This window comes from Vanacampus margaritifer, chromosome 8 (genome assembly GCF_051991255.1).
Source record: "Vanacampus margaritifer isolate UIUO_Vmar chromosome 8, RoL_Vmar_1.0, whole genome shotgun sequence".
In the NCBI taxonomy this organism is placed as follows: domain Eukaryota; kingdom Metazoa; phylum Chordata; class Actinopteri; order Syngnathiformes; family Syngnathidae; genus Vanacampus; species Vanacampus margaritifer.
In genome coordinates this window covers 24,587,855-24,606,724 of record NC_135439.1, presented here as the reverse complement: position 1 = coordinate 24,606,724, position 18,870 = coordinate 24,587,855, and the positions used below count along the sequence as shown (strand labels likewise).

General features: G+C 43.2%; 1 protein-coding gene across 3 annotated transcripts in view; it reads right to left on the bottom strand.

Moving 5' to 3' along the window:
* serinc3 (serine incorporator 3) overlaps positions 1–18,870 on the bottom strand; it is a 47,470-nt gene that overhangs the window by 14,686 nt on the left and 13,914 nt on the right. For 2 of the 3 annotated variants that reach the window (XR_013294995.1, XR_013294994.1), the window contains exons 4-9: positions 16,464–16,543; positions 16,240–16,377; positions 15,981–16,150; positions 15,472–15,562; positions 1,336–1,540; positions 170–402 (exon numbers count right to left, since the gene is read on the bottom strand). Coding sequence is in view for 1 of the 3 variants with exons in the window: in XM_077572486.1 (XP_077428612.1) it covers positions 1,336–1,540; positions 15,472–15,562; positions 15,981–16,150; positions 16,240–16,377; positions 16,464–16,543 (684 nt within the window). In the remaining 2 variants the exon portion in view is untranslated. The remainder of the gene's footprint in view (positions 1–169; positions 403–1,335; positions 1,541–15,471; positions 15,563–15,980; positions 16,151–16,239; positions 16,378–16,463; positions 16,544–18,870) is intronic. The other variant, XM_077572486.1, reaches the window with a different exon arrangement.

The window sequence follows — 18,870 nt, the reverse complement described above, 5'->3', positions numbered from 1 at the left end:
CAGCCTCACCTTAGGACCTGTATACACCTGCTAAGATTAGTAGTCCTAAATAGGCCTGCAGGTCAGTTTCATCCATATTTTTCCAGCTGTCTCCACATTTGCAAAAACCTTCCAAATTTGTCATCTCTAGAATATTTTTTTCTATTCATAGGCATGAGAAACGGCATACCTTGTGGGTCCTGGGATCATCTTTATGCCGTTTTCTTCTGCATGGATTCCGTGTTGGTCATATGGTGCTGAGGACAATGTTATTTTGCCATTTTTTGAAAGGAAAGTCTCTCTCTTTCAGCTTCAGGGTTTTCTTCTATTCAAGATGATTCATCGTGCTCTGGGTGCATCTTCTTCTTTTTGTGATACATCCTCCACTTCCTCTTCTCAATCCAGAGATGTCTTGCTGGACATCTGGAAAAAATCAGCTCTACAGTCTCTTGAATGCAAGCACTGGGCCCACACATTGCAAACAGCAACCAGAAACAGCGCTGATGTGTGAAATCCTGCCTCCTCCGTGGCTTATACATCATTGATCCAAGACTGATCAAAGGCGCAGTCCGCGAGAAGACCACCTCATTTGTCTGGTTTACGTCTGCTACTAATTGATCTGAGAATTAACTAAAATATTGTAACATTCTGTGTTGTGGAAATAACTATGTGACCTCAAGTTCAACTCTTTTTGCCTCACGGGTCATTTTGACCCGAAGACCACCTCTGTAACTTTTTTGTCTGCAGCTTACATGGAAATGTGAATAAAAGCAACATTTCACTTTTCCTACTGTTGGGGCCAATCTAGGAAAAGTCATAAAATTTCAAGTTTAAAAAATATTGTTTAGGGGATTTTTGTGTATGTTTTTAACAAAGTGGCGGTTCATTTTGACCCAAGGACAACAGGAGGGAACATTAAAGTGGAGAATAAGAATTTTGGACGGGGGAAAATATTTTTTTCATGGCACTGTATATACGTTGTTCATTGAGTCTGTTACGTTCTATTGTAAATGAAAAATCTTTTTTTTCATTTGTTTTTGTTAACAGAACACAAGTTCAAGAAATTTTTTTAAATTATTGTATGGTATTCTTTTTATGTTTTATTTGTCAATCGCTGTCTGGTCTTTCTGTGTGGAGTTTGGATGTTGAACTGTGTAAATTGTAATTAGACTTGCTGAAATAACATGTAAATTTAATGTAAGAGTAATTGATTGAAAATGCTTTCTGTTGTGCCTTCTGAAGTTTTATTACTTTTTTCAAATGATATAATGAAAACAGACAGAATTTACATGATTTGTTTCGATGTAATTTGGGTACAAAGATAAATCATAATTCATCTATTCTTTTGGCACGTACCTGGAGTAGATGATGCATAAGACAAATAAAGCAAGTCCCACAATGCTCTGTGCATCCCACCACTGTAGATAAGGCGCTGAGGGTATGGGTTCCTCTGTGCCACTCATCACCGTCACAGCCGTCTGGTTTTCGTCCCCAAAAGGAGTCAGAGTGGGCGCTGCAATCTGTTGGACAATATTCAGCAGGCCTGGGTTGCATGCACTGTCTGGAGACAAAGATGAGTAACATTGTCTCTTCATCTATTTTTGAAAACAGTAATACAGATCAAACCCTAACAAAATAAACATCAGAATATTTTGATGGAATAATGTCGCCTTAGTGATGTTCTGTTTGTACAAATCACTAGGTGGCAAATCCAGGTCCGGAAAGTAAAAACCCTGCCACAGCTTTGCTTTAGCCCCTGATGCTAGTTAGCTAGCTAGTTAGCTCCCTAGGAGGTAAACGAGGACCATGGGAGCTAGCTAGGGAGCTAGATAGCTAGCACGACAAGTCGACAACTGAAAGAATTAGCGATGTTCTCAGTCTTTTCAGCAAGCACATACTAGAGTGCAATCATAGGTTTTTAGCAAAAAAAATAAATACAAATACACACTTACACTAATATGAGTAACAGAGGTTAAAGGGACAATTGTTCACACAGTCATGTGAAAAAAAATCAGGACACCCTGTCTAAGAGAAAACTAGTGGATTTACTGATGTTTTGGGTCATTGTCATGTTGTAGGGTCCAATTCAGTTTCAGCTTTAATTTTTGTACAGATGGCTTCACGTTTTTCAAACACCATCTACACAGTAGAATTCATGGAGAACTCTGATGGTGAGCTGTCCATGTCCTGCAATGGGGTAGATGCCACGGGCTTCCGACTTCTGGGTTTTGCACATCAGCGCCTTTTCCGGCCACTTCTGGCCACAATCCAACACTCGCACCCCCACCCCTGCGCCTCCCAATCGTCTCAGCTCTCTGAAATGCTTCGGACAACTGAGACAGACACACTACACACTCACACCCGTCGACGGGAATGCACAATCGAGGGGCACAAAGGCGGAAGCGCAAGTACTGGGACACGGCCTACACGTCGCAAACCGGAACCGGAAACAAAGCTGATGGATGAAAACCCGGAAGTCGTAAGTCCCGCCTCCTCCGTGGCATATATCCCATAGCAAAGCATCCCCAAACCATGACGTTTCCTCCTCCATGCTTCATATTGGTAGGCCTATGATTAGGTCCTTTTTTTCTGCAATGCTGTATTTGGTCTATGCCAAACATTTATATTATTTCAAGTATTTAATTTTTCAAATATTATTTTAGTAGTCCACATTCTCTCTGGCAAACTTCGTCTGGCCTTGCTGCTGTTATTAGAAAGCAAAGGTTTCCTTTGGGTCATCATGTAGTTACAATTAGAGATGGGCGGGCGGGTAAAGCATGAAGGTTTTCCTTCATAATTGTTCGGAAATTGATTTGGAGCTTTGTTGCTTCAGTTAAAGAAGGACATCTAGTGGACGAAAGAGGTCAAAGCAAACCTATGTCACTAAAAAGTGAAACATTCACTCACTCTTATATTTCAGCAATCATCGTGAAATAAATGATATTGATTAATGTATTATGACTGTTTGCGTTAATTCAAATAGAAAATGTTGCAATAAAAAAGTTTTTCCCATAAATAAAATTAAACATTAGTAGACTTGTGCATCTTTATTATAACGGGAGTATGGGAGAACAGAAACAACAAAAGAACACAGTGATGCATCTATAAGCTTTAATTAAAAAATAAAGTTTTCTCCACAATGAAAGGTTTTAGGCAGTTTTTCTTCACGCTCACTATTTATTTTTGGGAGAAAATATCATTCACATATCACTGATTATGCTGGAAGACATATTTGCAAACAACTTTCCACAAAACGTATTTGACGCTGTAAGATCCAAATGATCGGGTGGCGAGGGTTGGGGAGATTCCTGGGCATACGTAATCATTTGTCCATGGGTGGGCGGAGGGGAAGAAATATGGAAATTAGAGTAAAGAAACAAGAAAATGTGGTAATTTTTGGCTTTTTTTGGTGGGCATTTTAATGGTAAAAATGTTGAATTTACAGTAAGTGGAAATTTCTGGCATTGGTAGGTAAAAGCTGAACAGTTGAATTGAAAGTTAGAATGGTTTGAATCAGTGAATAAATGTAGAAATCAGAGCAGAAAAACAAGTAAACATGGTAATTTTGGGCTTTTTTGTGGGTATTTTATTGGTGAAAGTGTTGAATTTATGATAAGTGGGATTTTTTGGCAATGGTAGGAAAAAGCTGAACAGTTGGAAGCTAGAATGGTTTGAATCACTGAATAAATGTAGAAATCAGAGTAGAAAAACAAGTAAAAATGGTCATTTTGGGCTTTTTGTGGGTATTTTAATGGCGAAAGTGTTGAATTTATGGTAAATGGAAGTTTCTAGAATCAGTCTGTGAAAGCTGAACAGTTTAAAGTTGGAAAGATTTGAATCGGTGAAGAAATGTGTCATGTTTGGGTTCTGTTTTCCTTGTGTGTCTCCCTTGGTCTTGTTAAGTGTAATCCTGCCCTTCCTCGTGTGAACCAATCAGTGCCCTCAGCCACTTGTTTCTTGTTGTGTCATGAGCGTCTGTGTATTTAGTCTCCTGTCTCCCCTCTGTCTGTGTTGGTTCACTGTCTTTTCCTCATGTCATGCTGCCCGTTTTTGCCTTGTTGTCACACCAAACCGACAGAAGGGTGCGGTTTGGTGGAGGACCCAAATGCAGGGAGCAAAAGCAGCCAGGCAAGGATGCAGTTAAAAAAGGGGATTTAATCAAGAAAAAGGCAAACAAGGTACTTGGCGAAACAACAAAATCAACAATATCCAAAAACAGGAACACTGCGAAGTAAGGAAATTATGTCGACAGGACATGGCATGGAATGGCATGGCATGGGTGTGACAACAAGGCAAAAACGGGCAGCATGACATGAGGAAAAGACAGTGAACCAACACAGACAGAGGGGAGACAGGAGACTAAACACACAGATGCTAATGACACAACAAGACACACCTGGGAAAAGACACAAGTGGCTGAGGGCACTGATTGGTTCAAACGAGGAAGGGCAGGATTACACTTAACAAGACCAAGGGAGAGACACAAGGAAAACAGAACCCAAACATGACAAAATGTAGAAATTAAGAGTAAAGAAACAAGAAAACGTGGTAATTTGGGGCTTTTTTTTGTGGTTATTTTATGGTAAAAATGTTGCATTTATGTTAAGTAGGAATTTCTGGCATTGGTAGGTAGGTTAAAGCTGAACAGTTGAAAGTTAGAATTGTTTTGAATCAGTGAATAAACGTATAAAAACAAGAAAACTTGGTCATTTTTGGCCTTTTTGTGGGTATTTTAAAGGTGAAAATGTTGATTTGATGGTATGTGGGAATTTCTTGGATGTTTAAAATCATCTCCAAGGTGAATTGAATGAGTGAAATGTTTTGAATGTCACTTTGAAATGATGTAAATGTGAAATGTTGAATCTGCCAGAGGAAATGCATGGGGGGAAAAAAGGTACAAAATCGGGAATTGTGGGTAAGGCGTGAATATTTGGAATAAACGTATAAAAACAAGAAAACGTGGTAATTTGGGGCTTTTTTTTGTGGTTATTTTATGGTAAAAAATGTTGCATTTATGTTAAGTAGGAATTTCTGGCATTGGTAGAGGAAATGCATGGAGGGAAAAAAAGGTACAAAATCGGGAATTGTGGGTAAGGCGTGAATATTTGGAATAAAAAAAATGGATGGGTGCGTCGCGTGAATATTTGGAATATGTTAAAATTGGAATGAGAAGAATAATAGTACCGTACATTCCGACACAAAATCTTCGTTTGCAACACGCTGGTCATGTGGTGATCCCCAAAGCTAAAAAGAAGCCCGCGAGTTCAAGAGCGTTTTCGATTCAGGCTCCAGTGCTCTGGAATGTGGAATGAGATTAGAGCCGCTACCTCGGTAGAAACGTTTAAATCTCACCTAATTTAATTTAAAATCTAGACAAAATTTTATACGCTTGTATTTGGCTGCATTATGTTGGCCTGGTGACTGCCGCTGCTCTTTTTACTCCCGGGTTGGAGAACGAACTGGATGCTGCTTTATAGATTTTACACTAATTGACGGAGACAAGATCTGAGGAAGACTATCACCTTGGAGCTGCCATGGAGATTTGTGCACCGACCAACCGGGCCTGGTTTGGATGAGGACCCATTTCCTTGACGGTGTCTTCTTTATTCAACTCATTGACTCCCAGCCATTTTTACTGAAGCAACCCCCTTCAATCCCTGCTGTTTTACTGGATTTTGACAGATTTTGCAAGGTCCACAGAATATTGTGTTCAATTGCTAAAAAAAAAACATGGAAGCAACCAAAAGAAAGATTAGAGTCTCTTCTTTCATCAGGAAAAAAGTACATTTGTATCTGTTTCCGTTTTGCAGCAATTTGCATTAGAATATATAGAAGTCATTATTCACAAATCTGTTGAAAACACTGGGAATAAATAAGAGCTTGTTGCAACATTGCCCTGGCTGACCTCTTATACTCTGCTGCCAACTGCTTGTCATTTTCTCCCCTTTTTTTTTTTACTGAGAGAGCTCAGTATTGTTTATTCGGTAATCTTACCGATTCGACATGTCATCATCATTGCTCTCTTTTTTTTCTTCTCTTTTTTTTTTGTATGTGCGTGAGTATGTGCATGTGAGAGGTTGTGTGTGCACAAATGTGTGCGTGTGAGTGTGTGCTCATTAATTCATCTAAAACCTATTAAAAATCCCATAATGTTCACCTAAACCGAATACTTCAGAATCTAGCTGTCAGGAGACCGGAGGAAGGATCAAGGAAAGGAAAAGAAAAGTGAAAGTGTGTTTGAATTTTAGTAGATGCTGGTGTGGTGGATCTGGCATGCATGAAAACCTCCACCAAAGAGGGGAGCCGTCGACCAAGGCCAGGACAGAGCACGCACAACCCCCCAGGCAGTGGCAGCGCCAAGGCACAACCCCCGGGCTCCGCGGGGGCCACCGACTGGAGAGGAAACCCAGGAGTGCCCCCCACCCCAACACAGCTCCCGCTCCCCCCGACCCACAGCCGCCACCGACCACAACCCAGCCCCCGCTGCCCCCAGGCCCCTAAACCCCCAGACACCCCCCCATTTTGGGTTTGAATGAGTTAAATGGACGTTCGCACTATTCTACTTAATACTGTTTAGCATTCCATGCTGTGTAAATTGTTGCCCATTTGGCATCCATTGCAGCCTGTTTCTTATTTTTCCCCTGAAGGGGCTTTTCCTTGCCCTCTTGTAGTTAGATCAGGGGATGTCATTAACATTTGTCAACTGTGGGCATGTGAAGACCTTTTGAGACTGATTATGGGCTATATAAATAAACTTGACTTGCAATGGAAGCTACAGTGGCTTTAGAAAAGTATACATTGTCACGCCGCAGTAAGCGGGCCTGTGTTACTCTTATTTTGGTCTATCCATTTCTGGTTTTATTTTGAAAGAACTAACCACCACTCTCACTCCAGGTCACTTCCCCTCCTCCTGCCATGTTCAATCCCGGTTCCTGATTGCTTCCACCTGTCTCCAATTATCCACCTAATAAATAGACTGCATCAGTCATCTACCAGTGCTGAAGTGTCACACGCTGTGCATGGAAGTGTTTTCACAGCTTTTTATTCACAGTCCTTGTTTGCCTTGCCTTGCAAACCCATGCAACTAGGCCGAGCCCAACATACCGGAGGAATGACAACGCCGCCGCCGGGAAGGCCGGTGCTACTACTGTGTAGAGATGGGACAATGAAGCCTTGTGAAGCTTTTGAGGCTTTTGGCTGATTGATTTGGAAAAAGAGTCGAAGTTTCAAAGCCCCATAAGATAGACGTACCGGTGACATCTGGTGGTCAGCTAGAGTCATAGCAGCTATAATCTTCAAAGTGATTCGCCTGATTGATTTATATTCCAACATAACACCAGTACATTCAGTCTTACATTTGTGTCTGTCTAATGATCATCAGGTACACATGGAAGTGTTGCAATATTTTGACACTGTACCAGTACTATGGTTCAATGTGATGTCCTGTTACTCATTCGATTTTTATAAACACACAGCTGACACCGCGCCAAAAGGTTTGAATCAGTTACGTAATTTCCGGTATCTCATTAGCGCGCATAAAGCCACATACGTCATCAGCACATGATCACGGAGGTTTCATCGGGGCTTTTGATACATTGTTTCGAGCAGTCTGTCTAACTCGGCTGACACATGCTCCGAAGTCTCAGTGTCAAACGTCCCATCTCTACTACTGCGTTGAATCCGGTCATCTAGTGGTCACCTTCCCCACCAAATGAGCCTCTCCGGTGAGTTGTAGGTTTCCCAGAACAAGCCAAAGTTCGAAAACTCATGCCTGTCACGATTATTCTCCATGCCGTCACCACAGATCTGTCAGCCCTCATCGACTCAGGAGCCGACGAAAGTCTCATGGACTGGGGACTGGTGAAACGGTTACAAGCTGCTACTGAGCTGCTGAACACGCCAATCCAAGCCAGGGCACTCAACAGCAGGGTATTATTTGACATTTCCCATATCACAGAGCCTCTCGAAGTGCACATAGGACAACACACAGAATGCCTTCGATTCTATGTTTTTCGATCCCCGTCTCACACCCTGGTTCTACGACATCCTTGGTTGTGTTTGCACAACCCACACAGACTGGCGCTCTGGGCACATCATGACTTGGGGAGAGGACTGTGTGTATCATGGACTGAACCAGCCGGCGGCACGTGCACCCTCGGCTGCAGTGAACCATGTGTCTCTTGCTTCCACCACAGCTGACGAGTATCCGGACCTGAATACAGTCCCCTCCTGCTATCATCACCTTCGTGACGTCCTCAGCAAAACTAAGACCATGGCTCTTCCTCCACATCCAACCTATGACTGCTCTATCGACCTGATCCCAGGGTCTACTATTTCCAAGGGTAGATTGCACTCAGTCTCGGGGCCTGAACGCAAAGCCCTGAACGACTGCATTGACGTATCCTTGAAAATCGGACCCATATGGCCGTTCTCGTCTCCGGCGGGGGCTGGATTCTTCTTTGTAGGCAAGAAGGACGACTACCTCTGACCATGTGTCGACTACAGCCCACTGAATGATATCACCATCAAGAATTGCTACCCCTGCCCGATGTCATCTGTATTCGAGCAACTGCAACAAGCCAAAGTCTTCACAAAGCTGGACCCTCCGAAATGCCTACCCTCTCGTCCTGATTAAAGAGGGAGACGAGTTTCAACACTCCCCGAGGCCAATACAAGTATCTAGTCATGCCTTTTGGGCTCACCAACGCTCCTGCAGTTTTCCAGGCCATGATAAATGACGTACAAAAGGATTTCATTGATTACTTCGTGTATGTATACATGGATGACATTTTGACTCCCCAGACCTGGCGACCCACCGGCAGCACGTGGCACAAGTCTTTCAACGGTTACTAGACCACAAGCTGTATATGAAGGCTGAGAAGAGTATCTTCCACATGAACACTATCTCCTTCTTGGGTTTCGTAGTATCGCCAGGAAGGGTAGAGATAGGGACTGGCCCACGCCAGAATCAAGGCCAACGGTTCCTGGGTTTCGCCAATTTTTACCATCGCTTCATCCGGAACTTCAGCTCCATCGCTGCCCCATTACATGCCTTGACCTCTCCACAAGTGCGATTCCGCTGGAGCCCGGAGGTTGATACCGCTTTCAATGCTCTCAAGCAACGATTCACTGAGGCCCTGATACTCAAGGTTCCAGACCCCAAACGACAGTTTGTGGTGGAGGTGGATGCCTCCAACTTCGGAATCGGGGCCATCCTATCCCAACACTGCCAGGAGGATGGCAAGGTCTATCCCTGCGCATTTCTGTCCAGGCAGCTCAAGGTCGAGTGCAACTACTGCGTCGGCGACCGTGAACTCCTGGTGGTAAGTAGTACTTGAGGAGTGGAGGCACTGGCTCGAGGGGGCAGAACAACCCTTCGTGATTTGGACCGATCACCGAAACTTTGAGAACCTACGCAAGGCCAAACGACTCAACCCCCGACAAGCCAGGTGGTCCCTTTTTTTTTCTTTCTTTCTTTTTTTTTTTTTTACCAATTCTCGTTCTCTCTGACCAACAGGCCGGGGCGCCAGAACACTAAGGCAGATGTCCTGTCATGTATCCATGACCCCGAGCCAGCTGAGACTGAAGCAGAACCCATTCTTCCTTGGAACTGTGTGGTGGGAGCCGTAGGATGGCAAGTTGAGGACTACGTTAAGGAGGCTGTCAAGAACTCTAACCCTCCCAAGAATTGCCCACCACGTCATCTCTATGTACCGGAGGGGCTGCAGCCGCAGGTAATCCACTGGGGTTCGCAGGACTTTGTTCTTCATTGCCCGGAGATTCTGGTGGCCGGCCATAGAGGCATCGGTATGTGGAAGCTTGCCCAGTCTGTGCCCGGAACAAGGCGTCCACCCGACCGCGGATAGGTCTCCTCCAGCCTCTCCCCATTCCTTCCAGACCCTGGGCCGACATTTACCTGGACTTTGTTACCGGACTTCCAGCCTCCCTTGGTAAAACCACTATTCTTACAGTTGTAGACAGATTCTCGAAAATGGCACGCTGCAGTAAGCGTGAAATTTTGACTGACTGTGTGGATAGCATTTCCGCGGACACATTGCTTATCTGCAGGAAATTCAGCCCTGGTTGAGGAATGGCAGGCAGGATGAGAACCCGAAAGAGTCAACTGAAAGATGACGTCTTGGTGCTTTTGCTTTAAAAAACTGCCACCTATGGTGATTATACTGCGAGGCACCGGACTTCCAGCCTCCCTTGGTAAAACCACTATTCTTACAGTTGTAGACCGATTCTCGAAAATGGCACACTGCAGTAAGCGTGAAATTTCTGTCACCATTTCTAGTTTTATTTTGAAAACTAACCACCACTCTCGTTCGAGGTCACTTGTCCTTCCTCCTGCCATGATCAATCCCGGTTCCTGATTGCTTTCACCTGTCTCAAATTATCCACCTAATAGACTGCATCAGCCACCTCCCACTGCTGAAGTGTCACATGCATGGAAGCGTTCTCACAGCTCTTGATCCACAGTCCTTGTTGTCTTGCCTTGCCTTGCTCCTGTGCCTTTTTCCCCTCCTGAGTAGAGCGCGTTTAGTTACTCCCTGCGCCTGGGTCCTCCCTTCCTCGTTGTGTCATACATAGCCCTGGCAGGATTTTGGGATATAAAAAACGAGACCAAAATAAATCTTTCTCACTTTTGCCCACACAACTTCACTTGGAGTTAAACAGAGGCACTTGAAATGCTGACATGCTTACCAGTAGCCACATATTATTTTCAATCCGTCTTGTATTTAATTTTGCACCAAATCTTATACAGGAATGCACAAACATTTTTACCTGTGTTTTGAGTCACTCCAGCATACAAGACCCAAAAGGAAGAGGGGTGAGGCTGATTGGCAAGGTGGAAGTACATGTACAATTCTCCCAAGGACTCGCAAATAAATGCCCATCAGATATCAAAAAACTTGAATTCTAGAATTCAAGACACTTTTTTATTTTTATTTGAAAGGGAAAAACATTGGCTGCAACAAAATGAGCATTTTTTAGTAGTAGCTTAAATATGCCTCAGTTAACTACTGAATATAAAGATATGTTAGAAGCGCCACTTACTATAAACGAGTTGTACAGTGCTCTAGATAGTATGCCTAATGGCAAGGCACCTGGCCCAGATGGTTATCCGGCTATATTTTTTAAGCACTACTGGTTAATGCTTGCTCCGCTATTCTTAAGAGTAGTAACAGAAATTAAAACTAATGGTTACATACGTCCACACATGAATACAGCAGCAATTAAACTTTTATTAAAGCCAGAAAAAGACCCCACCCTTCCATCAAGTTACCGTCCGATTTCACTAATTAACACTGATATCAAAATTATTACTAAGGCTTTCACATCTAGATTAGAAACAGTAATCTCGACAATTATTCATAACGACCAAACAGGCTTTATTAAAGATCGCCACTCTACTAATAATATTAGGAGGCTCTTTAACCTTATTAGCATGTCACAGCGGCATGATAAGAAGGCAGTTATTATATCGTTGGATGCAGAAAAAGCTTTTGACAAAGTTAACTGGTCCTTCCTCTTTGCTGTTTTAAATAAATTTGGCTTTGGGAAATCATTTATCCACTGGGTGTCAGTATTATATGATTCTCCCAAAGCTACAGTTACTACTAACGGGATTATATCTAAGAGCTTTATTTTACAGAGAGGCACAAGACAGGGATGCCCACTATCCCCTTTATTATTTGCAATATTTATCGAGCCACTTGCAATAGCCATACGCCAGGAAAGAAGGATTCAAGGAATTCACTCTGGGGTAACAGAACATAAAATTAATCTATATGCCGATGATATTTTACTTTATCTAGAAAACCCGGCAATTTCGTTAGGGGAAGTATTTAACTTAATAACTAAATTCTCACAGTTGTCAGATTATTCTATTAACTGGACAAAATCAACACTTCTACCTATTACAGAAAATTCATGGAACCCTGCAAGCCAGGACCCACATTACTCATTTCCTATAGGTAATTTAAAATACTTAGGCATAAAAATCTCACCTAAATTAACTGATTTAATTCATTTAAATTTTTCTCCACTTCTGGATAACATTCATAGTGACTTGGAACGCTGGAATAATCTTCCTATTTCTTTAATAGGACGAATAGCCACCGTTAAAATGAAAGTTTTACCTAAAATAAACTATTTTTTCTCAATGATTCCATTTAAACCTACGGCTAAATGGTTCCAGTTGTTGGACTCAGCCGTTACAAAATTTTACTGGAAAAAAAAAAAAGCAAAGATTAGTCTATCTACTCTTCAGAAAAGTAAATCCAAAGGTGGCCTAGAGGCACCAAATTTTATGTACTACTATATAGCTAACCAGCTACAATATATCGTTCTATGGGCACAACCCAACAGAGATACTAACTGTTGGCTGGAACTAGAACAGAAGGATTGTAATAACCTCAGACTTCTAGATTTACTCTTTATTACAACATCGATTAAGCGACATAATTGTTTTAAAAACCCAATGATCTCCGCCACCCTGACTGCTTGGTGGAAGGCATTAGAAATTACAAAAGCCCAAGTGGAGCCCTGTGGGCTTTCTCCCCTATGGCATAACCCTGACTTTCGAATTAACAACCAAACGTTTTATTTAGGTGTGTGGGAGCAGAAAGGAATCACACATCTTCACCATCTCTTCTCAGATAATATGTTTATATCATATACATCTTTGCTCCAAAAATACAAAATAACAAACGGAAATTTTTTACATTATCTGCAAGTTAAAAATATGATAAAGAAACAAATTCCAACACTTCAGGGTACGCTCCAACCGCCTGGCTTAGCTAAAGATATTACCAAGCTTTCTCCGACAACAACAAAAAAACTTTCAAAAATATACAAGTTACTTTCATATACGGATAAAATGTCTTTACCCATCTTAAAATGGGAGACAGACTTGTCTATAGCTCCGGAATCTGACTTTTGGATTCAAGTTTGTGAAAATGCATTTAAAATGACAAAACACACAAATTTACAACTTATCCAATACAAAATAATCCATAGAACATACATTACTCAATATATGATGAAGAAAATGGGCCTCTCCGACTCCGACATTTGTCTCCAGTGTTTACAAAACACTACAGACACTTATTTTCATGCTTTATGGTTATGCACCCCGGTTATGTATTTCTGGACTAAAGTCTTAGAAAAACTTTCCGCTATCTTGGACTATAGGATACCTTTATGTGTGCACCCCCCCCCCCCCCCCATTAATTTATTTTAATGCACCACATACACTCATTGACATGCCTGGGGGGCGGATGGATCGGAGCAGGGGAAGATATCATTTCCCTCTGCTCCGGTTCACCTGCCCCCAATTTTAATGCACCACACACACACACTTATGTATATACACTGGGTGGGGTCACACACACGGTTTAGGGGTAGAGTTCGCCAGTCGGCGAGCTGGCGAACTTAGTAACAGGGTTAGTTTTTCACTTAGATCATTGGGGTGACGACCGGGGCCTCTCCCCGCTGGGCCTGGGGTTCGGGGATGCCGCCCGTCCTCCGGTGCCCCCATCTCCCCTTCTGCCCCTGGTGTTCCGTCCCTCCGCGTGGTGGGGTGGGCGCGGGTGCCCTCTCCGCTCCGCTGCCCGGCCCCCTCTTCGGCGCGGATGCCTGGGTGCGGTGTGTCCCCGGGGTCTGGGGTCGGGGGCTGGGGGGCTGTCGGTTGGTGGGGGTGGGGGCGGGGGCGGCTTGGTTGGTGGGGGGGTGGTGGTGGGGGTGCCGGGGTGGGGGGGTGCTGGGGTGGGGAGGGTGTCTGGGGATTTGGGGACCTGGGGGCGGTTGGGGCTGGGTTGGGGTGGGTGGCGGGGGTGGGGGGGGCGGGGGGGTCGCGGGGGGAGCGGGGGTTGTGGGCCGGTGGGGTGCCTGGTGGGCCTGCAGTGCCCCGTCCTGCTGCGTTGGGTTGGGGGCGCGGGCCGCGTTGGGGTGGGGGGCGCTCCTGCTCCGGGGTTTGCTCTCCGGCCGGTGGCCCCTGCGGGGCCCGGGGGTCGTCCTTTGGCGCGGCCGCGGCCTGGGGGGCCCTGAGGTGTTGCGCTTGCTCTGTCCTGGCGGGGGTCGACGGCTCCCCTCTTTGGTGGAGATTTTCATGCATGCTAGATCCACCACACCAGCATCTATCGAGACTCAGACACAACTTGTTTCTCCCTCAGGTCATTGATTCGGTGGAGGCTGGTGTCTGTGGATCTCACTCTGCTTCGTCTGTCCTTTCTACCTTTCCTCAGTTTCTCCTTTGGGCCCTTGAGGTTTCCCTGATTTGTTGGAGTTTGGATGTCTTTGGGGTTGGTGAAGGTTAGTGGCCCGGTGGGTGGTGTCTGGTCGGTGCTGGGCTTCGCTTTTCTTTCTTTTCTTTGGTCCCCCTTTGGGTCTCCTGGCGGCCCCACGACTCTGGCTGGATTTTGAAGTGTTCGGTTTAGGTGAACGGTATGGGAATTCTTATTTATTTTTATTTTTTTTCGCACGCACGCACGCACGCACGCACGCACGCACACACACACGCACGCACACACGCACACACGCACAAACACACATAAAAAAAAAAAAAAAAAAAAAAAAAAAGGGAGTAGTAACAAGTTACATTTACTCCGTTACATTTACTTGAGCAACTTTTTGGGAAAAAAAGTACTTCTAAGAGTAGTTTTATTACGCAGTCCTTTTTTTTTTACTTTTGAGTTGATGTGGGAAGAAGTAATGCTATTCTTATTCCGCTATATTGGGCTACTCTAAGTCGTTATCCGTCGCCCCATTCATACATTAGATTTACCGTATTATCATGTAAGCGCTCCACTTGACTGACTGTGTGGATAGCATTTCCGCGGACACATTGCTTATCTGCAGGAAATGCAGCCCTGGCTGAGGAATGGCAGGCATGATGAGAACCCGAAAGAGTCAACTGAAAGATGACGTCTTGGTGCTTTTGCTTTAAAAAACTGCCACCGATGGTGATTATACTGGGAGGCAGGGCAGAGCGAGTTACGCCACAATTTGTGAATGGATTGTGTGTGCTTGGGCTAATGTGTCTGCTTGCTCCGTTGTTCGAGCTCAAAAAGTTATTTTTATTTTATGATTTGAAGTTGCCAGCATTTGCACATAATTGTATGTTTTTGTCTGTCTGATGACATTGTTTTTTAAAAATAAATAAGACTTTGCTCAAGCAGTTACTCAGTGCTTGAGTATTATTTTCAGCAAATCCTTTTTTTTTTTACTTATACTTGAGTGATTTTTTTTACATGACTATTTTTACTTTTACTTGAGTAATATTATTTTGAAGTAACGTTATTCTATTTGAGTACAATTTTTGGCTACTCTACCCACCTCTGTCTCCTAATCTTCTAATGTAGGGGTTTGGAGATTTTGAGTCTTATAAATGAATATAAATGTCAATTATATTGATAAATAAAAAAAGAATATCTAAACCCCAGCCCTAATTTAGGAACCTAACTTCTTGCCAGCAATCATTCTTACCTGGCTCGTTGCTCATGGCAGACCAGGTTAGAAATGTGGCGTACAGGGTGATGATGGAGGATTGAAGAAGACCAGAGCGAGGCTGATACTCCTAAGAAAGCCGACAAAAAATAAAATAAAATAAACGTTTGCATGTGAAGCTGGTCTCTTGCATGAACACATCAGGTATAACGACATATAATTAAATTAACAGACTCTGAAATGAGTTAACATAACTTGTAAAACAGAATCACTCCTTCCAAAATAGTGGTAATCAAGTTATTGGTGCACTAAAATTTCAGAGCATTTTAAGTAGGGCTACTGATTAGTGATGGGAAAATTAAGTGAAATTGATTAAATTTCCATTGCATCTTTAAACCAACAGTGCCATTTAGATGAGTAAAAAAAGCAACAAACAAAAACAAAAAACATCACAAATGCTTCATGAAGGAAGCTTCATTTGTCCATCCCTAGATAACGGCTCTGAAATCAGGCAGGGTTTAAAAATGTATTCACGACTGTGCATGTACCTGTACTTTATTCAGCACAGAGATGACAGAGGCCCCAATGCAAAGTAACATGTTGAAGCTAATGAAGAACTTGTTGATGGCGCAATCATTAGGTGTAGTGTAGAAGACATAGAACAGTATACAAGCGATGAATGATAGTAGGTAGTTCACGATTGAGACCAACGCCAAACCTGTAAGAGGACAAGACTTATGATTTATGTATTTGAGAAATTGTTGTTTGTCAACATTTACACAGTTAAATTACCTCATAATCACTAACCTGTATACCAGATCATTGAGCCATCACTCTCCATTCTGTCCAGCCAGGACTCATTCCACGAATGAGCAAAGTCAACCAGCAGGACCAGCTGGATTACAATGAAGAAGAAGGCTCCAGCTGAGCCCACAGCAAACCAAGCTAAAATAGTAAAGCCATACTATAAAACAAGCCTCCAAAAAACATATTTGAAAGTCTTATTATCATTAAGCATATTTAGAACTTACCATATGTAAAATTACCATCTGGAATGTAAAAGGAACTAGCTGTAACTAGCACCAGGCCAAGAACCTTAAAGAACCAAAATCTGCAGGGGAAAAAAAGGTCATGTCAGATTGAAGAACAGCATCCTCTTTAACCACAACAAATATTGTGAAAACATTCTATATATTACATTGGTCTGCATAAAAAATAAACAAAAATGACAAATATTTTCTAGAGCATTCATTTTGGCCCATATGCTCTAGTTTTTCCTGTTACACACTATGTGCTTTTTTTTTTTTAAATACAACGAAACACTGCACACGACTAACTTTTGGTATATATATATTTTTAATCATTTGTCCTTTCAGCCGGTGTCTTTGAAACAGGTGAACGTATCAGTTATCAGCTAAAGGTAAGATTCTCCTCTACGGGTTGTAGCCTCACCAAGGGTCAGTGTACATTCTGTTATATGCATCCTAGACTTAGCGGTTTAGTTAGTACCCCCTTCAGACCCGTACATGGCCCCAGTGGACATGACATATTTGCATGTCTAAAGAAATAAAACGCATAATTTGGATTATGTCAACACTTCTGGCTCATGATTGGATCTTAACTAACCAATCACAATCACAAGTTGATTTGCATGATGTTCATGTTAAAAATGCTGCATATAAGCTTGGTAAGTTTACACGTTACAAATTATCCTGGCGTCCACTATATTAACTAAAAACAGAGATAACCCCCCCCCCCCCCAAAAAAAAAAATTCCATGTTGCCCTTATGTAACCCCCCCCCCCCCCCCACACACACAAACACACCAAAAAAAATTCCATGTTGTTCTTATGTACGGGAGAGGATTAGGGACAGTGAAGAGGGAAAAAAAGTTTGACAGGATTCTCACTTTAAAGTCAGACTTCTGACTTAGTGCTACATACTATGTGATGTGGGGTATGACTGGGTCTAGATCAACCAGGGCGATGTCATTGCATATCAACTTTAATTTGACTGCACTTGTAAGCGGTCAAACTAGGGTTTTTTCATGATTCGGAGTTGATTGCAATCATGTATTTTTCACAAAAAGAATTCCTTGGTTAAAAAAAGGCCACACCCACTCTTATGTTCAAAATTCAATCAATTCAATCTCTGGGTCTTCTCACCACCATCATGACCATGCAGCGATTATTTGGTTTGCCGTAATGGCTTACGAGAAATTTAGACGGTACTGAGGGGAGTTGTAATTTCCTCAGCAACCTCGGAGGCACCACGTTGACTTTGCTTGTTTGTAGGAGCAAAATAAATGATAACAATCCTCTTATCAAGTATTCATAATCTGAAGTTACTACTTTAGTTAATCATGGAGTTCTTTACTACTAATCCACTCAGTAAACACAAATGATTCAGCAGAAATTGAATTTCTAGACAACAAATTTATTTAGTAAACATACATTTATCAGTCACAGCCTAACCTATTAATGAAACGGAATAAAAATACGAATCAAAGATAAAATGAAAACTTGCAACCAAACTAAGATAAAAGAAGGTAGATGAAAAAGGTAGATGGGGATAAAGATGGAAGCGTTTGACCTGTCAACTATTTTATGTTTGAATAAAAGCGTTGCACAAGTAGTATATGATCATCAGATTGCAATGGAGGCGCAACTCACGAATGGGTTCAGTCGCACGGGAGAGAGAGAAACTCGAGCGTCGATCCTTGGTTGAATGCTGGAATGCTGCAGCAGGTCTCCGGCTGCTGGTCAGGTGCACGCGCGGCGTGGAGGCAGTGGCCGGTCCTTGGCTGGCGTACATCCAGCTGGAATGCTGCCCGGGAGTCTCTGGTTGCTGGTCAGTGATGCACGCGAGGTCTGCAGGTCCTTGTGTGAGCGCTGCGGGGGCGCCTCGGACTCACGGCTGGCGTGCGTTTTGGGGATGCGCAGTGTGTTTGTGAGTCCTTGCTTGATGCGCGTTTTGGGGACGCGCGTTGTGACTCAAGTCCGGGGCTCAAAGGAAGAAGCCGTGTGGTCACCCTCAACGACCACGTCTCTCGTGATGATCAGGAAAAGTTCATGGGGCCAGACGTGAGGTGGAGTGAGGGTGGAGGAATTGCAGGAACGAGAGAGTCCTTGAGCAGTTAAGGGTGCAGAGTTCAGGAAAAGAGCGTGAGGAAAAGAGCGTGAGGAAAAGAGTTGCAGGAAAGAGCGTCAGGAAAAGAGAGAGAAGTTTGCGCGCTAGCTTTTAAAAGCTGTGTCACCAGGGGGGGTCGGGCCGTAGCCCACAGGGGCGGAGTCACACCCCCTCCGTGCACATGAAGCAAGCTTTTGGGACAGTATTTAATAATTTTGAATCAGAATTGGCAAGCCAAATGTTTCATTTATCATTCTGAATACATTTCAAACATTACCACGATCATAAAGTTATTGATTCCGCTAAGTTT